This window comes from Cervus canadensis, chromosome 8, assembly GCF_019320065.1.
Source record: "Cervus canadensis isolate Bull #8, Minnesota chromosome 8, ASM1932006v1, whole genome shotgun sequence".
Taxonomy (NCBI): Eukaryota; Metazoa; Chordata; class Mammalia; order Artiodactyla; family Cervidae; genus Cervus; species Cervus canadensis.
The window spans coordinates 6,416,417-6,442,393 of NC_057393.1; the positions used below are offsets into that span (position 1 = coordinate 6,416,417).

Below are 25,977 nucleotides of genomic sequence, written 5' to 3' on the forward strand. Positions count from 1 at the left end.
CTCTACCCAAAGCTAGAGTTACCTGGAGGGGCAAGGGTCCATGGAGCCTTTTAAAACGTACTTGCCATGGAAACTAAAGAAGCAGACTGGCAGCAGGGGTCCCCCGTGGGCTGTCTGGATGCCTGTGGCCTGGCTGGACGCAGGGTGCCCCATCACTGGCCTTTGCGCACCCTTTCCTGAGCCACGTGCTGGTTGAAAAGGATGCTCTTGCCAGGGGGAGGAGAAGGGCAGTGAGTCTACGTCTGTGCCTGAATCCTCTAGCCAAGCAGATGCGGCCCCTCCCTGAACCGTCCTCCTCCCCCATCACCCATCTTTGTACATACGCTTTCCCTCTGGGTGGTTCCCCCTCCCACCTCTGTCCCTGGACACTAGGCACCCCACTCCTCTACATTGTATGGGGGTCAAAAAGGAGCCCCCCAAAGCTTTCATTGTTTGCAGTAGGTTTAATCAACAATATAAAAAATCCAAAATATGCCACAAACTGTTAAGCTGATAAGATGGCCCAACAGCAATGTCTGCTACAAGGTCAACTTTAAAAAATAAAAAAGCTTTCCTTTACACTAAAAATAACCACGCATAAGATGAAACAGAAAAAAGATCCTAGTCGTGATATCAACAAATCTATACAATACCTAGACATAAACCTAATGAAAACTTCCCAAAGCCATCCCCCAAAAAATCTAAAACTAGACCAAAGGGTGCAAAAATGGCTTTATTGTATGAAGAGAAATACCATGTATGTGAATAGAAAATCTCATTATTTGAAAACTACAAATCCTGACTAACCGACCTATACATTCTAAGTAGCCAAGCTGAAAACTCAAAGGATTATTGCAGAGCTTAAAATTTGATTCTAAAATTCACCTGAGAGAGAAAATAGGCTATAATAGTGTAGAAACTTTTGAAGAAAAATAGGATCAAAAGAAAACTCACTCTCAGCAAGATTGCCAAGACAAATTAGGGAAGTAATAGATTTCTAACAAATGGTCAGGGCACCTGGATACCCACATGCAGAAGAATGAAAATGGACCCCTACTTCAAGCATTTATGAAAATTAATTCAAAGTGAATCAAAGATCTAAATGTAAGAGCTAAACCTGCAGAAGTCTTAAAAATAGGTGTAAGTCTTCGTTACCTTAGGTTGGGTAAGGGTCTCTCAGAAATGAGACCTAAAGCATAAGCAAATAAATTAAAAAGTAGAGAGTTTGGACCTCATCAAAGTGATCGGCTTTTGTGCTTCAAAATACATCAAGAAAGTGAGAAAGCAACACACAAAGTGGGAGACAATATTTTCAAATCATATAAGGTCTCGTGTCCAGGTTATAGAAAGAACTCTTTCAGCTCAACAATGAAGAGACAGAAACGCAGTTAAAACGCAGGGAAAGTATTTGAGTAGACATTTCTCCAGAGAAGAATCACCAATGGCCAATAAGCATAGGAAAGGATGTTCGGGGACCTCCCTGGCAGTCCAGGGGTTAGGACTCTGAGCTCCCAGTACAGGGCGTGCGGGTTCTATCCCTGGTTGGGGAACCGGGATCCCGCATGCCATGCAGCACAGCCAAAAAAGGATGATCAACATCTCAAGTCATTATGAAAACCAAAACCACAGAGAGATACTACTTCACATACACTAGGACGGGTATAATCAACAGCATAGACAATAACACGTGTGGGCAAGGATGTGAAGTTTGCACATTCCTCCCACACACTGAGAATGTAAAATGGTTCAGCTGCTTGGAAAAAAATTTAGCAGTGCTTCAAAATGTTGAGAGTCACCATAAAATCTAGCAATCCCACCTACCCATTTATAACCATATACCTACCACAGTATATACCCAAGAGAACCAAAAAACATGTCCACACAAAAACTTGTAGGCACATGTTCATGGCAGCACTATTCAAAATAGCCAGAAAGTGGAAACACCCCAAATTCTCATCAAGTGTTGAATGGGAAAACAAAATTTGGTATATCCCTACAATGTCATTTTGGGCTTCCCAGGTGGCTCAGTGAAAAAAAAATGCGCCTACCAATGCTGAAGACTTGAGTTCAGTCCCTGGGTCAGGAAGATTCCCTGGAGAAGAAAATGGCAACGCACCCTAGTATTCTTGCCTGGGAAATCCCATGGACAGAGAAGCCTGGCGGGCTACAGTCCATGGGGTCACAAAGAGTCGGACAGGACTAAGTATAAAATGTCATTTTATTCAGCAATGAAAAGGGATGAAGTACCAATACTCACCTCAACGCTACAGCATGAATAGACCTTGATAACATTATGCTAAGTGAAGGAAGTCAAACACAAAAGGCCGCAGTATGTACAATTCCACTTACATGAAATGAACCCAAGAGGCAAATTCATAGAGACAGGAAGTAGTTTAGTGGTTGCTGGGGGTGGGGTGTAATGGAAAGTGACTGCTGATGGGTGTGAGGTTTCTGTGGATGATGAAAATGTTTTGGAATTAGATGTGATGGTGGCACAAGACTGAGAAGGTCCTGATGCCCGTAATAGCATGCTTTTAAAAGGGGGGTTTCATGGTGCATGAAAGGAATCACAATCAAGAGAACTTGCTCTCACATCAAGGTGTTCCTATAGAAAAATAGGAATTAAAGCAATGTGGTGTTGGCTCAGGAATGGACTGAGAGGGGTCTGCCTCAGTGGACTAGCGCACGGAACAGAGGTGGAGCCAGATACACGTGTGGTTATTCAATACACGAGGGGACTAAGGAAAGGAGCGTGGTGGTGCAGGACAGCTGGCTCTTGGTTCATGGGGCAGGTTAGATTGCAACCTCTTACCTACGCAAGAATGAATTCCAATTTAAAGAGCTAATCCTCAGACTATAGAAATAGAAGAGAACAAGAGAGGACATCTGTATAACCTTGAAGAAAGCCATCTAAAGTAATGCCCAAGGTGTATCAATTTGACTTTAGGAGAACTGGAAAGTCTGTACAACAAAAGATACCGTAAGCCAGGTAAAGAGACGTTTCTCACATAGTAACAGGCAAAGTGTTAGTATCCTGAATACGTACAGGACTTCCAGAATCAACGAGAGAAAATCCAAAGAACAAAGGCTCTGCAGCACTCCCATCCCCTTCCTCCAGCTGCCTTTCAGATGATCCCCAAATTCTGTCCTCGCTTCATCGACAAAGAGCTCATCGTGGCCCTTTTCTCACGGCATCATCGGATTTCTCTGGCCACTCAGTCTCCTCCAGTCCCTTTCTTAGCACAGTCAAGGTGGTCTTTGGAACGTTGTCTCTATCAGGCAGGACAGCAGGACACCCAGCCCTGCCCTGGAAAAGCGAGTCCTGACCGAAGGAGCTGTGTGCTGAGGGTGAAACTCCAGTGCCCACTTCCCCTACCCCTTGGAAGACACAGCCCACTGCTGGGGACCACACGCCTCTGGCTTTTGGATGCCTTCAATGAGGAGCGCTGAGTGCACTTAGCCAGCCAGCCACTTAATTGGGGCTGCAACGTAAGCTTTGTTCAACGATAAAATAACCTTGATTCCGGACAGGTATCTGTCTTCACTAAGGAGGTGTCCATGCTGTGATTTCTTTTTGCAAGTGACATGATTAAAGAAATGGAATCTTGCAGGCACATCACCTAGGGATTTTTTGCCTTAGAAGACCTTCCTATTTTTCTCTCCTGATAAGAGAGCTTTTCTGCTCCCAACTGGGCAATTCGTCCAGGACCCTCTCTCTCTCCTCACCCCTCCTTCGTCCCATCTCCTTTTCTGTTTTCCTAAGCATAGATTTAGGCCTCACTTTATTGCATTTCACAGTGTGCTTAAATACCCCATACGGTTCCTCGTCTCATTACAAGAGACAATTTACGTGAGTGGAAAATGGCAATGGCCATGAGATTTGTTCAGCTGCTGGACTCTGTCAAACCTTCTGCATCAGGGCTTTCCCGAAGGGTTTCAGAGAGATGAAAATGAAACCAGAATGCGATTAAAGACCCTACTGATAATCTCTTAAGCAAATCAGATATTCCTGCCATGGATCCTGGCTGGGTCACATGGGGCTGGCATGAAACATTAAGACTGCTGGTTCAATATCTTATGCCAGAGGGAATTCCGTTGCTGAAAGCAAGGTGTTTGGAGACGGTGGGTTTATTGTGAGTGGGCAGGACGGCATCGTGACTGAACGGCTGTCTCGTCCTTTCAGGGTCACTGTTACTACCATGGGCGCGTGCAAGGCTCTTCCGGTTCGACGGTCAGTCTCAGCACTTGTTCTGGTCTCAGGTAAGTGACCTTGATGGTGACAACTCTGCTCTTAAGCACAGCTAAGACCACCCCGCTTCTCGACTCACGCTAAAGCACTAACGCGGCAGGTGGGCCTCGCCTCCGCAGAACCCAGGAGTCCTCACGTGACTTGAGAGCCCTGTGCCCCCCACCCCCTCAGGACCACCCCTGTCTGCCCCCACCCCGCGCCCCCAGCAGCGTGCCTTCCTTGGCTGTCTCTCTTTCAAGGTCATCCTCAGGCCTGTACATTGGCTGTGTTTCAGCATCCAGGGATTTGGGGACTATCTTTTGTCCATGTGGCTCCATGCTAATCAATTCCTGGTGTTAAAAAAAAATAGGACATTAGGTATCTGCATTTCAACTGCTTGCTTCATAAAAATGAAAAGGGCCTCTTCTCACTAGGAGACAAAACGAGCGACTGACTGAGCGCAGATGCAGGTGAGCTGAGTACAGATGTGGCCAAACCAGTGATATTAACTAACTGGCTTTGAATCATGAAGATGAAGGACTGGGTAGATAGCGCATCCTGAGTAATATTTAAGTAGGACAGGTCCACCCTCTGCGCTTGGCCTTGCTGCTGCCTCTCTATTCTGCATCCTTCATCCTGGGCCCCCCTGCAAGGGTGCAGGTAACTATCAGGGCCCCACACAGAGGGGTCCATCTCTCCGACCAGCTTCCCCAGAGGGTCTGAGTCTCGGTGGCCCACCTCCTGTCTCTGGCACCTGGAGATCGTTCCCTCTCGGGTACCTGGCACAGACCACAGTTTGGCAGAGGGATCCTGTGAAATACTTGTGGCCAGGGTTTTGGGGAAAGTTGGGAGCAAGGGTTGCGTGGTCTGGGGTCGAGCACCATGGCCGGGTGGGAAGCCTGACTGAGCCCCCTGCGTGGGGACGGCCCTGCGGAGAATGTCAGCTTCCCAGATCTTCGTGCTGGTGCTGCAAAAGCAGCAGACCGTGCGTCAACAGAGAAATTCCGGAGTTATGCAGTCAACTCTGTGATCTTGCGAGGGGAGAATCAGACCGGAGACAAATCTGTATTCGATCAACTGCTCCCTGGCGGAAGAATCGGTTGCGAGGGGGGATACAGACGCAACTGGAGTAACACCAGCCCGGGAGAGTTTGAGAAAGAAAATAGGGATTAAAAATCAAGTGAAATATGGTGTGACCCCAGAATACATTCAGAGCTAGGAATGTGGAGGAAAAGTCGAGCGTCCTGGGGGACACATTAATTAGAGCCCAGCAGATTACAGTCATGCAGAGGAAAAGCAGAGAAGGAACATCCTGCTTTGCTTCAAAAAGGGCTGATCAAAGATGGGCAGGCAGGGAGAGCTCCGTCCTGGAAGAGAGAAAAGAGGGAGGAAGCAAACAAGTCATCCTTCTTCATTTGAGTCTCGAAGGGGGACAGATAAGGAGAGAGAAAGGCCTGGAGATCCCAGTAGACAGGGGGATTAAAGAGGAAACAGCTCTTTAATGGAGGGAACGAAGTGCAACGTGGAAAATAGGTCATAACAATGAAGGCAGCCATGGAGCTTACCCTTCCTTTGAAAGCACTCCAAGTCAAACGGGAAGTTCAGGCCGTAAGTTAATTTTGTACCGTACGGTGTGTCTCCCTGAGATGCCCTGCCCTCCGTTGCGCGGTTTCAGCGCAGCGTTCCTGCTTCTCCTGGTCTCTCTCGTGTTTGCTCACGCTGCTGCGTGCCTCATCCCCGGCTCCCGAGTCCCTAGCCCAGGAGTGTCCCCGTGACCCACGGATGCTCCACAGCACCGTCGGGCACGGGTACCAAACTGTGCCAATGATGGGGAGAGGATGCTGCCCTCACCCCCCGAGAGAAGCTCAGCGGCTGTGTTTTGTGATGGTACGGATGTCCAGCCCTGGCTAGCTCCCACTGGAGCATCCAGACAGCCTTGTCCCCGTGTCCTGATTGATTCACAAACACCCCCCTGGCCAGAGAGAGCATGAGATCCTGGAGGAAGGCAACTGTCTCTCCCATGTCTCCTGTACTGTCACTCCCCACCTCTCAGTTCCTGCTGAGAAATCTGGCACAAGGAGTCTCGGGGGCTCACATTTTTGGATTAAGCCAAGAGTCTTCCCATCCCCTGCAGGCATGATGGTTAGAAGTAGGCTTCATTTCGTAAGGAACCACCTTTTTGCTTGAACAGACGTAAGGAAAGCATTCACAAGATAGATGAGGAAGCTGGTACAGCTGTAGACTAGGCATTCATTGTAATGACAGTTGCATTTTTAAGGGGGGTTTACAATACCTGAGCACAGGTATGCACACGCTAACACCTGCACACTCAGGCTTCCACATATGCTCTTGCACACAGACACACACAGATACTCCCAGGCAGGCTAAGGCTATGTCAGACTTCACCCTTGGCCATCATCACGATTCCTGCTTTCAGGAGGGTGGCGCGGGCGGTAGTGTCTCTGCTTTCCAGAGCAGCTGAGGCTGGGTCACCAGGAGTTCGGTCCCGATGCTGCAGCTCGGGGCTGCAGACGCTCACGTCGAAGGATGCTGTCGCTCCCTTCCCGGTCACTGCTGCCTTGGGAGAGAGGCGTCTCGTGCACCGACAGAGCCTCAGCACATTCTCGTGTGATGCTCACTAAGCCGTGGGCAGGTAACACACGCCTCACATTACGGATGAGAGAGCAAAGCCTGGGAAAGCAGTTTACCCAGAGTCCCTCCGCAGTCACAGACCAAGCTCCATCTCAGACCCCAATCTGGCTGACTCCGACTCCTCTTAGACTGTTTTCGCCACTTAGCCATTTTGCACAATTTGGATCCAACCTTCTTCAGCCCCATCGTCCTCTACCCCAAGGAAGCCCCCCTATTCCAGCTGCACTGATTTCTAGCTGTTCCCAGAACATGTTCACACGTGTCTCACTGACTTTACCCCAGCTGTGCCTCAGCCTGGGACGCACTCCTCTCCCCATCTCTCAGTGGCTTTGGGAGGTTCACTCTCCCACCAGGGCCCAAAACAAACGATGCCTTCTCCAGGAAGCCCACCTGGACTTCCTAGACATCTCCTGCCATGCAACTCAACCCCATCTAGCCTGTGCTATCATAGGCAGCCCTTGCTTGCATAGGACACTTCCTGTTGCATAGTCGGCACTTCACGGATATTTGTTTATATCCGTACTCATCCTGCCTTGGCTCACTTACCGTCCATCACCAAAGCCTGTGCTTTCACTCTTCTGTTGCAAGACCTTCAGGAACTGTCTGACAAGCTCTTCTTAGCTGTTGTTCAGTCACTCAGTCGTGTCCGACTCTGCAACCCCATGGACTGCAGCACGCCACAGTACCCTGTCCTTCACTATCTCCTGGAGTTTGCTCAAACTCATGTCCATTGAGTCAGTGATGCCATCCAACCATCTCACCCCGTGTCGTCCCCTTCTCCTCCAGCCCTCAATCTTCCCCAACATCAGGGTCTTTTCTAATGAGTGGGCTCTTCACATCAGGTGGCCAGAGTATTGGAGCTTTAGCTTCAGCATCAGTCCTTCCAGTGAATATTCAGGACTGATTTCCTTTAGCACTGACTGGTTGGATCTCCTTGCTGTCCAAGGGACTCTCAAGAGTCTTCTCCAGCACCACAGTTCAAAGGCATCAATTTTTTGGCACTCAGACTTCTCTTATGGTCCAACTCTCACGTCCATACATGACTAGTGGAAAAACTATAGCTTTGACTATACAATAGGCTCTCAACACGTCTTAGATGTGGGAGGCAGCATGAGATGCTTTCAAAAATTCAATTAAATGAAAATACTCAGATGTGAGCTTATTTGGTAATTGAATAAGTATACACATTGCTGTGTTCCTTTAATGTTTTGTATGTATTTTAATTATGTAATATAAAGTTTACTGCACTAAATTTTATATAATGAAATTGACTGTAACACAAAATGCAGGAGTACTTCTTGCCTCCCAACACTATTGAAAAATAGCCAATCAACTTATTTTTCAAAGGATAGAATTGACTAGTGCTATGGTCCATGGAATCAGAAATAACCATTATAATGAAAGTAATCATATGTAATTTAGTGATCAGGGCAAACAGAACCATCACTTTTTTCAAAAGAAAGAAAGAAGTTCTGCTTCAATGCAGTGTTATTATTTATAATTTAACAAACAGTTGAATTGATCCCTTTGAAGAAGTCGACCAGAAATCTCAGTTGAGAAGGTGGACAAAGGATCTTAGGAGGAAAACAAGATGGAGGGAGAAAGACTAGAGCTGGGAAATGAGGCTCAGCCCTCCTGCAGGACCAGCCTTCGCCAAGGGGTGAAGGGTCGCTGTGGGGTAAAGATGCTATGGTATCACTGGCCTCCCTGGCACCTCGCAGCTGGACTTGAGTGTTGCCGAAACAGGTGGATGTGGGTTCTCCAGGTCTCACAGTTCAACCTAGATGACCCAGGGCACAGTGGTCTAAGGGGCTGAAAAGTCAGGCACCTGGAGATGGCCTTGCCTGTGCTGTCCTGTCTGCTAGAAAGGCAGGGCCCTGGGCCTACCCTGGTACTGCCTAGAATCTGACACATTGCTCAGTAAATGCTGGTGGAATCAATATGCTGTCTCCAGGCCATCAGGTAGGCAGTGAAATTTAATCCTAGCCAGTCCAAGGTTTAAAAAAAATCTTTAAAGTGTAGTAGATCATATTAAGAAAGAAATTAGCTTCGAGTGGAAGTGAATTTGACCTTGACCTCTGTTCTGTGACCTTCTGCTCCTGTAGCTTCTGTCTGTCTGAGCTACACTGACCCTCCTCCACCCCACAGGCTACATCATCTCTGCCCAGGGCTCTTCCGCTCCCTTCACCTTCTTCCCATGGAGACACTCATTCCGTCATCCTTTGTAAACATCCGTGGGGGGCCACAGCTGGGCTCGGAGCCTGTCCACACCATCTCCAAGGCTGCTCCGGTCCCCACCCTGCAGGACCACCAAGGTCAAGTCTCAGTTCTCCCAGGCCCTGCTCTCATTCAAAGCGCAGAAGGTCCAAATCCCAATTCCTCCATCCCCAGATGGGCTCCCCTCCTGAACTGTTTTCCATTACAGGTCCAGCCCATCCCAGGCTCCTAAGCGTGGTGCCTAGGGGTCTCTGAATACCTCCCGCAGGCCCCCAGCCCCTTTCTGCCTCCCCCGCACCCCGATTACAGCATCTCCCCATCCCCATTTCCCCATCGCCAACCCCGAGCAGCCCTCCCGCCCAGGTTTTTAAATTGCCTCCCACCCACACTTCCTGCCTCCACCCTTCCCTTCGCGACCATCTTGCACATTCCAGAAGGTCATGTTTCAAAAACACTGCTTGATCATCGAAGTTCCGCCACCCTCTGCACTCCAAACCACACAGCTCCATAAGCTCTACCCATCAGCACCTCTTACTCACTCCCATGCTTGTTCAACAGTGTTTCCACGGGCGTTTATCCATCACCTCCTCACATGCCATCCTGCCCAGCCAAACACATTTTAATGTAACAAAGCAAGGGCCACGAAGTAGGTTACACAGAACCACACGAGATACTCAGCAGAGGGACCCAGGGAACCATGCAGGAAGGGATGGCAGGCGTGGACCTCACAGGCTATGGGTCAGCCTGGAAGCCTCTGCCCGAGGGCTGCCCGGGATGGTGCAAGCCTCTGGCATCCTGCAGGCCAGAGCTTGAGGGTCACCAGCAGTTACAAGACAAGGAGCCAGGGGATTTGATCGAGGCTGGGATGGAGGTGGGGAAGGCAGAGGAAGAGGGGCCAGCAGGAGCCAGGTCCCAGGGGCTGGGGGTTGCAGGTGCCTGGAAGAGTTGGCATCGTCATCTGCACGAAGCGTGTGTGGCACAGGAAGTGATGTGGCCACAGAGGCAGCCCACGGGTTACAGCCAAGGTCAGTGCCTTGCTGGTGGCTGACCGCTGTCTGGGTCCTGTGCCCGCCCCCCTTCTGCGGCCCCTGCTGTCTATCCACATGTGTCTCTCTTGCAGCCACCGCATTCTGAGTGTGCTTGGACCTTTGTTTCACCTCCAGTCCTGCTCCTTAAACCCCTCACCGGTTTCCCCAACTTCCCCACATCTCCAGGTGCCCCCAGAACTCCCTTCAAGGCCCCCTGTTTCCCACGGGCCGTTTATCAACCGTGCTGGGCTGACTGCCAGCCTGTGGGCAGCTCTGAGTTGCTCTGGCATTTTGCACTTGGAAGTCAGTGGTGCCCACCCTGGCACAAGCCCTCAGTGACCCAGGAGAGGGGCTGACCATCCAGAGTGGCTGAGAACAGGGCAGCAGGCTGGGGAGCCAGGTCTGGCCGTGGGTTGTGTTGGTTTCCTAGGCCTGCCTTAACACAGGACCACATATTGGGGGGCTTAAAGCACCAGCAGGGTCTCCTCTCATGGCTCCAGAAGCCAGAAGTCTGAATCAAGGTGCTGGCAGGGTTAGCTCCTTCTGCAGGTTCTGTGGGAGAATCTATCCATGCCTGGCTCCTGGCCGTCCTCAGCATTCCTGGGCTTGTGGCCACATCTCTGCCATCTCTGCCTCTGTCCACATGACCTTCATCCCTGTGTCCCTTTGCTTCTCCTTTTTCCATCTCTTATGAGGACACACATCACTGAATTTAGGTTCTACCCTAAGTCCAGAATAATCTCATCTTGAAAGTGAAAGTGAAGTCACTCAGTCGCGTCCAACTCTTTGCGACCCCATGGACTATAGCCTACCAGGCTCCTCCGTCCATGGGATTTTCCAGGCCAGAGTACTGGAGTGGGTTGCCATTTCCTTCTCTAGGGTATTTTCCAATCCAGGGATTGAACCCAGGTCTCCCGCATTGCAGGCAGACACTTTACCTTCTGAGCCACCAGGGAAGAGTCCAGAATAATCTCATCTTGAGATCCTGAAATTAATCACATTTGCAAAATTCAAGAGCCTGGTGCATGGAGGCGGCGGGTAATGAGCAATGACTGCTAATGGTACAGGGTTTGCTTTGAGGGTGATGAGAGTGTTCAGAGGTAGATGGGGATGCTCTATGTATGACTCAGTGAATATACTAAAACCCATGGAATTGCATGCTTTATAATAGGAAGCTAAATGGTTGGTGAATTCGTTCACAATATAGCTGTTATTTTTAAAAGGAGCCTGGCCCGGGGTAGCCATCAATCATAGCTGCTATTTTTATTATCGATGTGCCAGCAAGAGCTATTCTTAAAATCTTTTATGACAGTTTGTTTTACCTCTTTGGTCGTGTCTCCCAAACCTGGTTATGAATTACATTTGAAACAAGAACCACAGGTGAGACATCTTTATGGGTACCACGGGAGACAGCCCAGCATTTTGCACACAGTAGGGGATAATGAGTATTTGTTTTGATTGCACATGAGTATTTCATGTGGAAATTATTTATTGAAATTAAGCCCAGGGACTTCCCTGGGAGTCCAGTGGTTAAGACTCTGTACTTCCCATGCAGGGGGCACGGTTCAATCCCGGGTCGGGGAACAAAGATTCCCACATGCCTTGTGGCACAACCAAAAAAGTTTTTTTTTAAATGCTTGATGATACTAATGGGTTTGCTAATATCACTGCTGCTATCCCTATGTTTCAAACACAAATGGGGTGGGATATTATTTTTACCCATGAGCTCCTCCCATAAAGAAACTGAAATTGAATTTCATGCCAACTCATGATTGACAGCACATTATGTGTGCGCACAAGTGCGTGCTTAGTTCTTTCTGACTCTTTGCTACCCCATGCACTGTAGCCCACCAGGCTCCTCTGTCCAGGGGGTTTCCCAGGCAAGAATACTGGAGTGGCTTTCCATGTCCTACTCCAGAGGACTTCCCGACCTAGAGATCGAACCTGCGTCCCTTGTGTCTCCTACATCGGCAGGCGGATTCTTTACCACTGAGCCCCCTGGGAAGTCCTGGCGGCACAGTGTTGGGCCTAAAAGTCTTTTTCCAAGGAAATTCAGTTAGCTGTTGAACATGGAAGTAGCCAGGTTAATTCATATTTTTGAATCATCGTCTTATTACAGGTCATCAAAATCCATGTGCCCCACCCTGTTTGCCTGGGAGTGGTAAGAAAGATCATAGTAAGAACAGCACCTTTAAGCTGTGTTACTTGCCTGGGGCACCATTACTTTGGAGATTAAAAACTGAATTTTAAGAAGAACAAACTCATCTTGAGGAAGCATAGGTCCCCTGAGTTATCACTTTGAAAGCTAACAGAATCAACTGAAAATTTTAATAGATTTCTCTTTGTTTCCACTGAAAGAAAAACAGCAGGATTCTAACATTTAAAATAAGGCTGGCTATTTTCAGAGCAGTAGCTCCATTTCTCTGGCCCTTTTCCTTTTGACCTCTGCCCTCCATCAAGGTCAGCCCTGTTCTGGGCTCCACATCCCTCCTGAAACAGCACCAGAAGGAGGCAGGCAGGAGCGTGTGGGAGTTGACCACCTCAAGCTTCAGATACATGGGTCAAGATTGGGTCCCACCTGTACCTCCAGCTACCTGTGTGGCCTTGACAGTGGGGAAAATGACCAGATGTATCCTAGGCAGGGTGCCATGGGGGTGGCCGTCCTTACCCTCCACCACCCCCTCTCCTCCGCTCCCCCCATTCACCACCTCTGACTGCCCTGGGAGGTGGCCTTACCCTCCCCATAAGGGCTGGTCCAGTGTTCCCCTCTGTCTCCTAATGCCCCAGGGAGAAGATACCCACACTCTTCATCTCTCCCAGACACTGGAAACTGACTTCTAAGCTTTCTCCCTCCTCTACCAGTGGGAAAAGAGCCCCACTTTCGAAGTCTGCTGGATTTAAATCCCTCACTCTGAGATTCTTCCAACTCCAAGTTTACAACAAACTACCTATGACATGCAACTTAAATCACATCTGCTTATCTAGCTTGGAGCCAGAAAGGGCTGTGAGAACATCAAATTTTAAATCTCGGAAACCCTGAATCCTTGAATTTTGTGTCCACTGTGGTTTCCAGCAATCTCTAGAGCTAAGTGATTAATTATACACAAGACAGTCCAAAGCAATTATTTAATTAAGATGTATTCTAGGCTGCCAATGGTTTGTAGCAAAGGGAAAGACTTCACCCCAGTTTCTCAACATCTGGCCCTTGGATGACTTAAAAGATAAAAGGAGATACCAGAACAATTTTATGACTGAATAACAATTTCTAGAAATTTTCCATTAAGTAGAAAAACTTCTTCAGTCATATGCTTCTCGTGATTAGAACTTGGTGACATGTTTTACTGTAAATGTTCAGCTTATTGAAATCTAATGCAAAATAGAAAGTGTTGCAATACATACAAGAGATGTTGGTGTCATTTTCTTTTTGAGGCTGGAAAGTCAGTTTTCTAGCCAATCTCTCTTTCCCCTCCAAGTGTATTATTCATCTTCCACTTTGCCCTGGCCTCTTTTTTAAAAGAGCTTTTTCTTAATTGAGGCTTTTACAAAATCAACTTTAATAAACAGAAATCCCCTACTACCCATTCTTAACTTAGGAATCTAAGTTTTAGTTCATAAAGAACTTTTCAAAGAAAAAAAAAAGCATTGGAAGCCTCCCCAGAGTTGATGACCAGAGTCGTGTCTGTGTGTCTGTATGGTCTACTTTGAGATTCCTGAAGACACTCTTTGGAGGGGGTGGGGGAGTGGTAGGGGGCCAAGGAGTACAAGAGAACAGCTCTAAGTAATGACTTTATATCAATCTGTGGGATTTGAAATAAGCCAAAACGTCTTCAGTTACTCCAGCCCACACTGTTGCCCCGTCTCTGCACAGCTATGCCGTCGGTGTTGGTAACACACAGCTTCACTCACCAGTGTTTTCCAAGTGCCTCGTGTGTCTCAGTGATCAGCTCAGTCAGGCTGTGATCAGCCTGTATGTGACTGTGCTGTTTCTTCCACCGCTTTTGAGACTTCACGAAACAGGACCAGTGGAGTAAGCCAGCTGAATAATAATGAACTGATTAGTGTATGTGGGTTTACCAGTTGTGTTCAAAATAAATATTTGCCTAATTCATATCTTCTCCTGTTATGCCATTTGAGTATTGGAATACAGTCATTCCATTAAAATATAAGAACGATTAAATGGTCACTTGTAAGTAGATTATCACTAAGTGCAGGATGAGTGAATGGCTGAACAAATAAAGGAGCAATAGTGGAAGACATTTTCCAATCTCTTTCCTTTGGAAACAAGCTCAGATTATCTGAAAGAAACTGATGGAGCACCTGACTTTTTCAGCTGTTACTTAAAGACTAAGCTATTTCTCAAATCCTTGGGTTGAGGCTATATAAATCATGTGTGAGAACTGACTCCCTACACCTGGAGTCCATGGACCTCATCCATGGTTTTGAATCTACTTAAATTTTCTGCAAAATATTATGGATCTATGTATGTGTGAATTCTCCTGGGAAGAGTATAAGGAGTTTCATGTCTCAAAAAAGGTTAAGAGTCACTGTGTTTTAAGTGTCTATTTACAATCAGATGAATTTTGCATGAAAATTGTGTTCATTTATGATTGTGGTCAACTTGATTGGTAACAGAAGTTGCTAGATGTGTGGGAACTCTTGGAGCTGCCAGTTTGCTGTTACCCAAATTTCCATTTCTCTAAAGAAAAACTAATTTCAACATCAGGAAGAGCCTGTTTAAAGAATTTCCTGTTCCACATTGGAAAAGAGAAAGACAAAAACCAACCTGTAGGCTGATGTTCCCCCATCACTTGAAGGAAGCTGACATGGCTCATTTCCAGGAAGTAGGACACAGCTTCAGTGACAGATTTTCTCTTCTTGGGCTCCAAAATCACTGCAGATGGTGACTGCAACCATGAAATTAGAAGATGTTTGCTCCTTGGATGAAAAGCTATGAAAAACCTAGACAGTGTATTAAAAAGCAGAGACATCACTTTCTCTACAAAGGTTCCTATAGGCCAGTAGTCATGTACAGATGTGATCTTTCAAACTGTGGTACTGGTGAAGGCTCTTGAGAGTGCCTTGGACAACAAGGAGCTCAAACCAGTCAATCCTAAAGGAAAGCAACCCTAAATATTCATTAGAAGGACTGACACTGAAGCTGAAGCTCCAATAATTTGCCACTTGATGTGAACAGCTGACTCATTGGAAAAGACCCTGATGCTGGGAAAGATTGAAGATTGAAAGCAAAAGGAGAAGAGGGCGGCAGAGGATGAGATGGTTGGATGGCATCACCAATTCAATGGACATGAACTTGAGCTAACTCCAGGAGATAGTGAGGGGCAGGGAGGCCTGGTGTGCTGCAGTCCGTGGGGTCGCAAAGACACAACTTGGTGACTGAACAACAGCAGGACACAGCCTTGGCTCTGTCCTTCTCCAGGAGGTCAGACATGCCCCGGGGTCCGTGAGCTCATGCCACCTTCTGTCTCTGCAAGTTAAAATATTTAGCATATGTGTCTATTTTTAAAAAGAATTTATACTTTTAGGGACCTCCTTGGTGGTCCTGTGGTTAAGACTCTGTGCTGTCACTGCAGGGGGCTCAGGTTCAATCCCTGGTCGGAGAACTAAGATATTGCACAGCCCAAATAAATAAATAAATAAAGTAAAATAATTTTTTAAAAAGAATTTATACTTTTATTCCCGAATGTAAATGTTAGCACAAAGGGTTCTTTCTTCATTATTGTCACTCCAAAAGAAGCATAGCTATCTTCTTAATGCTACGTTTGGTATCACGGAGCCACAGATGGCCAGGATGGGGATAGACATGTGAACAAAGGGCCTTCCTGAAACGGTCAGCCTTTGGATGGGTACATTAACAGAAGCCTCACCCTTGGGTCCGCCCTTGTCAATAACAAAGAGCTGCTGCCATTCAAGCCCTGCCGCACAGCCAGGAAATGGCAGAGCTGGAACTCAAACCAGATCGTTGGATTCGAAGGCCTCCTTGCTGGTCTCGGTGCTGGGACTTTCTTCAGGCCTCTGAAGAGCTGTATACCTTTAGCCCAAACAGACCCAGATGCAGGCCTCAGCTCTTCGAGGAACAGTTCTGATGCTTTGTGCACTTACATTACATTGGTTCCTTTATTCACACATTGCCCACAAATTAAATAAGTAAAATACCCCCAAAAGCATCCTTTTTAAAATGCTTTTTTTCCCCACTGAAGTATAGTTGGCTTACAATGTTGCATTAGTTTCTTGTGTCCAGCGAAGTGATTCTGTCTTATTTGTATAACAGACATTTTCCATTAGAGGTTATTACAAAAGAATGAACATAGTTCCCTCTGCTATACAGTAGGACCTAGTTGCTATCGATGCTATATATAGTAGTTTGTATCTGTTCATCTCAAACCGCTAATTTATCCCTCCCCCTCCTTTGGTGACCATGTGTGTTAGTTATTCAAGTCATGTCCAACTCTACGATCCCATGAACTGTAGCCCACCAGGCTCCTCTGTCTATGAAATTCTCCAAGCAAGAATACTGGAGTCGGCAGCCATTCCCTTCTCCAAGGGATCTTCCCAACCAAGGAATTGAACCCAGGTCTCCTACATTGCAGACAAATTCCTTACCATCTGAGCTACCGGGGAAGCCCAATAATAAGTTTTTTAAAAAAAAGCATAAGTTTATATGCAACCTTATATTAGAATCCTTTAAACTATTTAGGAAATTTTGTTGATCAGAATGAATAATTCAGATATAGGCATTTTCCTTAAAAAAAAAATAAAGATTTCCCTTCTGAATCATGTCTGCTAATTCAGATCTATTTACTCTCTAAGCAGATGAAACATCTTTTGTCTCAACTCTTCTTCCTAGCAATATATCCTCGAGAAGTAAAAAACAGACAAAAGGCATAAAGACTAAACACAGTCTATTCTTTACCATAAAATATTTGAAACGAAAAACTTCTCAGACTTGTCTTCCAAAATATTTGCAAAAATAAGGCAATGCAAGCATATGGCACAGAAATGCCCTTTCCAATTCAGACCCAGGAATATAAATAAATTGGTATTGCTTTTTTTATTCTCTCTGTCATTAAGAACTGGGTTTTAGCCATAAACAAGAAGCTGCCCTTAAAAGTTATGTAATCTTTCTTCTTTCTTTTTCAACAGGGGACTCATTACATTTGAAAATAACACCTATATTTTGGAGCCGATGAAAAATGCAACCAACAGATACAAACTCTTCCCAGTGGAAAACTTGCCGGGCACCTGGGGATCATGTGGATCAAATACGTCGGGCCTCACTCTGCGCGACAGACTCCCGCCGGCCTCCCAGACCCAAACAAGAAGGGTAGGAGAAAACACCACATTACATCCCTGGGGAGTGGGGAGGGGGCTCCAACTAAGGACACCCACCGCAAGGCCATCTGGAGAAATTCTGCCATTTGTGTCAGAGGGATGGAGTCACCCACTTTATCTGGAGGCGGTTGATATGAGGTGGGCAGAACATAATCAGATACTGAAAGCTCCATCATTGTATTGCAAACGTCAGGGTCAGACTCATTGACCTGTGCTGGGTAGCGTTGGGCTCAGAGGACACAAAATCACCATTCATTGTCTCTGGTGATAACCTTCTGGGCTTGGCCCAGAAGTCTGCCCCACCATTACACTCCTCCGTGGTACACAGGACTGGACCAGATCCTCCACACCCTTGGGCAGCCCCTCCTTCTGCGGGAGGAGAAAGACAATAAGGAGGTTTCTCCATGGCCAGTCTGTTTTATATTAGGGTCTTCTTTAGAATTTGGGAAGAATTCCCTGCCATTGCCCACTCGCCTGCCCTGGGTGAACTCAGTCTTGATCCAGAAGTGTGGCTGAAAATGTGTGATGTTTACCCCTAGTCCATGCTAGGGGGGAGTCTGGGCGTCCCACTTCTCCCCCTAGGTGTCTGCTTTCTGGCCTCCCGGCCCTGGGTCTGCTCATCACAGGTCTTCCCTTCTGCGGCAGGGCTAGAGACAGAGGTTGCCCAATGGAGTTAGGAGCACAGTCTGCCTCCTGCCTAAGAGGTCACTGCTGGTGCAGCACCAGGGAACCTCCACCCTGAATGGCTGCCTGACCCTTTTACATCAGTGACACAGGGGCTCCACAGACCACAACCCAACTCACAAAAAGGAGCAAGGGTAGCCCCATCTGACTGGAGGCCCCGAATTCAAAGGAGCACAACCCAACGGAAGTTATCAGCGATTTACTGATTTCTCATCTCTGTCTTTCCCCTTCCTATGTTGACAAGAAATCCAGAATTCATACATATGATGTCACTTGTGCTTACATTTGATAAGCGCAACTTATCACTTAAAATTAACACTCTTTGTCTCCCCTGACTTTGACAGGTTTTCAAGGTTCCACTTAACACTCTTCATCTTACCTGACTTTGAGTGTTATACTGCTTACCATTAAAAACTTCATGAAAATTGTGCCTCTTTGTATTCCTAATCATTTTTCTCCAAATAGTACACATTATCCTAAATGATTTCTTCTTCTTAAAAATTCCTTTTACCTGTGGCTAGGTGATGTCCCACTAACCTGCTCTTAACTGAACCACTTCAGGACTTTTCAATTTAATTTTGCATTCATTCTTTTCGTCCTGATTCTGCCCGTGTGACCCTAACTTCCTCTCTTTGTTAATATACTCCCAAGGGTTTCTACTGCAGGTGCTTGCAGTCTTCTGTCCTTGTTCTTCCCCATCACCCTGTGTCAGGCACTATGGCCGACCTTGACATTGACACTCAGCAGGGAAGCTAAGATCTCAACCTCCAGGAATAGGGCTTGACAAGTACCCCCATCACCAGCAGCAGCAGCTCAGAGAATCCTCCTTCTCCTCCCCCAACCCCTTTTGGAGGGACAGAGTTAAGAGATGGAGTCACAGAGAACAGCCTCTCTGCACCCTGGGCATGTTTACTTTACGTTTCAAAGGCTCTCGCCTTTGATTCCAGACCTCAGATAAGATGGGATGAGACCTAGCCTTCACAGTCATAAACAAGTAGAATATTTGCATTTTGTTTTCGAGGCGCCTTGCTTTGAGTACCTCATTGAACACACATTATCCACCTTGTGAGATTTATAACTTGACAGTTTAAATGGCACTCAGATATGTTTGCCATTTCATTTAGAAGTGCACGCCTGGTCGGTCCTGGCCAGCCATATTTTAATTCTTTAACTAAGCTTACAGCTCCCTAGACCTGTGATTGGCACAGTAATTTCCAGTCATTTTGACTTGTAGAGAGATGGAGAAAACCTGAATAACAATGATGTTTTGTTAATAACGTGTATGGAAGCATAAGTGAACCTTTAAATCGAAAGGGGGAACTATCATATGCACTTAGACGCCACACTCAGTATTTCTGTCTAGAAAATGTTGTGATTGTTTTTATGGACGGGAATGTGTCTTTGACAGGAAGCACATCTGTATCATGAAAACAATACCAAAAATAATTTTCACATAAGTGGAATATGTGAGCATTGGCATTGTATACAAGACCGTTTGGTAAACATGAAAAGAAAGTACTCGAGTTCTGTGCCGCTTGCCTGCCAGACTTAACACTGCCTTTATCTTATACTCAAAAATCAATGTAACTTTGGCTTACTCCTCTGGTTTATGCACTGCAGCAAATGCATTTGCGTTTTCCTAGCGCTTTTCTGCCCCTATTAAATGTTAACTATTGCAAAGACTGGCTTGCAGGCTGAGATTTTTCTGCAGATGTGTGCGTTTTTCTTCCAGGAGCAGCGGGAATAAATCTGCACTTGGGGTATACACCGGCTATAATATCAGCTTGAGCTATTGTTTGTCATTTTTACAAGGCTCTCTGTTAGATTTTAGTGAGAGCCCAAGTTGCTCCCGGAAGGGTGCCTGCAGTCAGGGGCCTTCCTCACCAGTTCCATCCTCTGCAGGTTTTTACGCCCAACCCACAGAGCCCCGGCCACTCAGCCCTCCTGGGACTTCCCCTCCCCCTCCACCAGCTGGTCATTCAAAAATGCAAACGAATTTTAATACAAGCCTGAGCAGTCTCTAAGGAAGGTGAAAGCTGTAAATCTGCTACTGGAGCAAATCACAGAATACATCCCAAAGGCAGATGTAAATTATTGTTGAATTATCCTCCCTGGGGATTATCTGTGCTATTGTTCCCCTCCACTAGTATGGATAATTGTGAGTCACATGTAGAAGTCATTGCCTTCTCTAAAAAAGCAATGTGCACTTGGTCTATTGAGTACAAATAGCACAGCCTGTCAGGGAGACCCTGTGGGGTTTCCTCAAACACTGCCAATCTGAAATGGACCAGAGCTGTTGCTCTGGGGCTTCTAGACAGGCTGCCATATTGGTTTAATAGAAGCCATGGTAGTGGTGGTCGTGGGGGTGGTATTAACAGTAGAATGGATTATCTGTAAAGTCTGGTAATAGCTGAATATCAGGAAGGAGCCAGAATTGTTGGAAAACATTAATTAGAGCAAGCGTATTTAATTTCTCTCTGTTATAACCACTTCTTTGGTAGCTCAGCTGGTAAAGAATCCGCCTGCAGTACAGGAGACCCCGGTTCGATTCCTGGGTTGGGAAGATCCCCTGGAGAAGGGAAAGGCTGCCCACTCCAGTATTCTGGCCTAAAGAATTCCATGGACTATTGGACACAACTGAGCGACTTTCACTTTCACTTTCTTTTCACTATAACCACCCCCACCTCAGTACCTCCTCTAAGAGGCATACCAAGTGCCCTTACTGACTTAGTCATTGTTAAATCTTGGTGGATAACACAGCCAGCCCTGCTATTGCTTCCTTAGCCCTGAGCTCTGAGCATCTCTCAGTGAGAACCAAGGTTCCAAAATCTCCAGATGTGGATTCCTATTGAGTCTTGAATCGATTAAAACTCTAGAAAAATAAATACTAGCTCTCACTTCTGCCACGGGCGTTTTGGACTCAATTTCAATACTTTGTGTTGGTGCCCATTAACATTCAGTACATCAGACTCAGTTCCTCCTTCCAGCGTTTGTCTCATTTGCTTGTTGGTTCTGCAGCCTGTGTATCAGCCAGTCCTCCAAGGCTGTGTTCCATGCAGATATGATCCCTGTGCTTCATCCCCATGCAGGTCATTGGTAAGGATGGTAGAGATGACCTTTCACAGCCAAGACCAGGGCTCAGCTCATAAATACTCATTAAGTGGCCTTAGAGCCAAGGCATAGAGTCTGGCTTGAGTCAACAATGATCTCTCTTTACTAAGAAGGAGATAAATCAAACTTCTGAGTCACCGAATTTGCTAATCTTGCTGTCTTTGCAGACGGTCCTAGATCCATTGTTATTTTATTGCTGTTGTTTGGTTAAAACATCCAACTTGAGTCTGTTTGCCTGGCTCCATCTTTTTACTGCCTCAGACTGTCACCAGTGGCCATCTGCTCCCCCACTTCCACCGTTGTCCCCCTATAATCCATTCTCCTCCCATCAGCCAGGGTGATATGTAAAGAACCTCACCTCCAAGGGAGCCCCACTGCTCTCTGACAATTAGGTTACCGGTCAGCCTCCTCACTATGGGCCCTGTCCTCTGTCCCCATCCTTGGCCACATCTCATCCATGCCCTGCCCTCGCTCACTAGGCAATAGCCATCCTGCCTGCTGCTACAACCCAAGCTCTCCCAGCCTCAGGACTTGTGCTCTTCTCATCCCTCCTCCCAGATAGGTTATTTCAGGGGTCTGGCCCGTAGGAAGAGAGAGCTGCATTGAGAATTTATTGCCCCTCTAATCTCAGCTTGTTTTTTCGGACTCAAGTTGAGTTCCCAGAGCCAGAGTTCTTGTTGTGAAAATGTGTGGGGGCCATTCTTCCCGAGATCTTAACTGTGACAACTTTGAGAGGCCAGGGAACAGCTTCCCACTTGAGCAAGCCTCCAAGAATGCCTCCAACCTTGGAGCAGAAATGGCTGGGCCATTCTCAGAGGCTCCTGTTCTTACCTGTTTGGGAAAGGGTGTTTGTTTCCTCAATCTCCCCCCAACTCAAATGAAAATTCCATCAAGCAACCAGTTTCAAATGTTGCTCTGCATATCAAACATTTTGAATATGATTTTTTAACTGGATAGTCCAGATAGGTGGGAATCATGTGGAGGTAATTTAAGCCTCTCTGTGTGTGCAGCTGGTGGAAAAGGAACCTCTGCGGCCATGAGCCGGCCACTCCCCTGTGGCTTTTTATTATTATGTGGTTAGGCGTCTCTCTGAGCTTGCAGTTCTCTGCATTCATGAGAAAATGTGGACTTCTCTGAAAACTGCAGAGACAGGAAAATTGGGCTCATGTGTTTGTTTTCATTATCTGGAATTGTGTGTTTTCTAAATGATGATCCAAGGCCATTTGGAACTGTCCCCTGGCCATTCATTTCACCCCTTTGCAGTCTGAAAGGTGTAAACATCTAAGCAACCAGGGCTCTCTCCATGAGTTTTTCAATGGGAGGTTAATTTATGTTTTCTTAAATAGAGCTATATTTTCTTCTGTAAGATGAGTCTGTGAATGGTAAATCAGGGAATTAGGGGGGGGAAGAGGCTTCTGCTTTCCACCCCTCAGGAAGGAGGAACCACTTTAAAATGGAGTCTCATTTTGTGTAGACTAGTGGGCACCATGGGGTCTAGTCATTTTCCCTATGTGAGTACGTAATGGTCACCATGAAACATGCCTACCACATAGAGTTACTAAACTGAACTTTTTCCCTGTAATGTTGTTAAAGTATGAGAAATTATACCTTTCATGGTGCTTTACTTTCCCTCCCTCCATAAGGTTTCCAGATTTCTTTGAAGTGAAAGTAAAAGTGTCAGTCACTCAGTCGTGTCTGACTCTTTGTGACCCCATGGACTGTAGCCCTCTAGGCGCCTCTGTCCATGGGATTCTTCAGGCCAGAATACTGGAGTGGGTTGCCATGCCCTCCTCCAGGGGATCTTCCCGACCCAGGGATCAAACCTGGGTCTCCTGCATTGGCAGGCAGATTCTTTACCATCTGAGTCACCAGGGAAGCCCTCAGATTTCTTTAGAGATATCAAAATTCATGAGTCGGCACAGCTGGGCAGCAAGGAGGAACACTGCTATGATACAAACACATTTTTCTTGTAAAAATCTGTTTGGAAGATCCTGCACTGATGGGGATTTGTTTTATAAAAGATGTTTCCCTCAGGATTATGTGACTGGAAAGCTGATTCAGAGCAGGCCTTGGTCATTTTTGCTTTTGTCTGAAAGCCTGGTTGTAACATGCAAGTTTTCAAGGTTAAGCCGAGTGTAGTTAACTCATAAAGCAGCGATATCAGTTATGGGGAGCCAGACCTGTTCAACCCCCATTTCCTCTGACTCCGTTTTATTGCAAAAACAGAAGGCTTTATTTTTTGCTTTCAAAGTTGGCTTTTTAAGACCACCCTCCATGAATTGCTCTTTTTTTTTTTTTTCCTCTGAAAAATGCCTTTGGGATTCTCCTAGTAATTCATGGAAGAGTGTGAGTGTTTTTTGAGGAAACGTGATTAACATGTCACCCACTTCAGAGGCTGCCTTTAATGGGGAGGGAGTTCGTGCTTGGGCCGTCCACCTCCTCTTCAGCCCTACCCCTTGATAAACAAGGTCCTTATTCTTCTCAACTATTGCACTCTTACCAAATCGCTTTTCTCTGGTGGCATATTTCAGTCTTTTTTTTAATTAAAAATGTTTCTTTCTGTTCTATTTCTTTTGTTCCTTTCTGGTTTTCCTCCTAATACCTCCTTCTTGCCTGGCTCTGTTCTTCTCCAATTTTCCTTTGCGTCTAACCAGATTTTTCAATGATCAGCCACGAGAAATCAGCCTTCTGGACCAGACTACTCAGTTTTTCCCCAGAAGGGCAGTTCCTGCTTAAAATACATTCTCCTCCGATTTTGTGACATGAGCAAAGCTTTTCTCCTCTGCTTTTCTCACGTCACAAAGCCAGGCCACAAAAGCAAAGGGAACACCCGTGAAACCCTGAATTCCATCGATTTCTATAGTGATCTTGACATGCGCTACATCCAGCCTGAAATGAACGGCCATTGGCTTCTGTCCCAGAGTTACTTGTTGATGTGTTTTGTTTAATGGTGATTTCAACTCGTTTGGATCCTAAAATCAGTGATCCAGCGCAAAGGTTAGATTCCTTTTTAGGGACTTCCCAGATGGGAATGGAAACTGATGGCTCATGTTGAGATGGTTTTACAGAGGTCGCTGGGGTCAGAGGTGAACTCCTAAGTGGAACAGAGGTGTGGGAGCCAGTGTTGTTGGTGGGGGTGGGGTGTCCCTTTAGTTCCAATGCTTCCTTCAAGAGATATTGACAGTATTCTGAAAGCCCCAGAGAGACCGTCAGGAAAATTAAATCCATGTTTACTTTTGGCAGCAAAAAAGAGAGACCCTCAAGATGACCAAGTACGTAGAGCTCGTTATCGTGGCGGATAACCGAGAGGTAAGAACTTTTTGAAATTTCTTGGTTGATTAAAAAAAAAAAACAAAAAAAAAACAACCACTACAGGGAAAAGAAAATGTTTAGCGAATTATTACGTGCTTTCATTAACCTCATTTTCTATGAGGCCTTAAGAGCATTGTGAACAACCCATGGGAAAAAGTGGCTCCCTGATCTTATAAGGTATAAAACATTAAAAATGTATCTGCTATTACAAAATATTAGCAAGGACTGCAGAAAAAAATATCAGCAAGAAAAAAATATCTTATAAGGTATAAAACATTAAAAATGTATCTGCTATTACAAAATATTAGCAAGGACTGCAGAAAAAAATATCAGCTACCATGTAGCTAAGCTCTCCAAACAGAGAGAATTATTTGTGGAAAATAGCAGATGGTTTTAGAATGTATTCTGAAACACTTTGGGGAAAAGTTTAGTTTAAAAAATTTCCAATATGTTCTAAACCAAAATGAATGAATGAATGAATGAAGGCTATAGAAACAGCAGAAAAATCCTACCTTCTGAAGTAAGGCTTTATCCCGTGGCTAGTTTTTTTCTTTAAATTAATTTTTAATTAGCTCTTTTTTTTTTTTTTTAGATTATCTTCTCTGTGTTCATTTCTTGCCTCTCCTACCTGTCATGAATTAAGTGACATTTTCTCCCAAGCTGGCTCAACACATATGAATGAAACAGATTTGACAATTTCTCAGGAAACTGTTCCCAGTCTGGAAGGTCAGATTAGAGAGGAGAAGGGGGAATTTATTAACTTTTATCCATTCTCTGTATTGTTTGACTTGCTGCCATGAGCTTCTATTACTTTCACTCTTTAATTTTTAAAAACAAATATAAAAGAAATTTCAGAGGAAGTTCAAATCAAGTCGATGATATGAAGAATGGCTTTGGGCTGCTTTCTGGTTGTCTGTTTTCTCTTTGCCAAAACATGTCACTGCCTCCATCATTTATGAGGCTGGAAAAAATCACAAAAGTTACTGTCTTATGAGCACTTGGCTTGGGTGAATTTCAGGGAGTTTCAGAAAGTCCCTGGACAGGGAAATTACTCGGCAGAATGGGAGCTCACTTCACCATAAACCAGGGAGGGCCCTAGGGGGTTGCAAAGCCCAAGACTTCACATTTCCAGGAGCGGAGAAGATGAGATTTGATTGATGGTCTTACCGTTATTAATGCTGACATTTAAAATTATTAAGTTTCAGAGGCAAGGAAAAGATCTGGAAAAAGTCAAGCAGCGATTAATAGAGATCGCTAATCACGTTGACAAGGTAAGTTCTTTGGGGGTAATTAAATCACTCACATCGTGTAAACGTTTGGGAATGAGGTGGAGGGAATGAAACACACCCCATCTGACTTCGGAAGGCCAGCTTCTGCCTCTGGTACCCAACTTCCCCTTCCTCTGAAGACCCCCAG

At 45.9% G+C, this 25,977-nt stretch overlaps 1 protein-coding gene across 1 annotated transcript in view; it reads left to right on the plus strand.

The window, feature by feature from the left end:
- ADAM12 (ADAM metallopeptidase domain 12) overlaps nt 1–25,977 on the plus strand; it is a 143,727-nt gene that overhangs the window by 11,851 nt on the left and 105,899 nt on the right. Inside the window, exons 2-5 of the mRNA XM_043475108.1 lie at nt 4,163–4,239; nt 17,266–17,446; nt 24,493–24,558; nt 25,761–25,832. Of these exons, the coding sequence (XP_043331043.1) occupies nt 4,163–4,239; nt 17,266–17,446; nt 24,493–24,558; nt 25,761–25,832 (396 nt within the window). The remainder of the gene's footprint in view (nt 1–4,162; nt 4,240–17,265; nt 17,447–24,492; nt 24,559–25,760; nt 25,833–25,977) is intronic.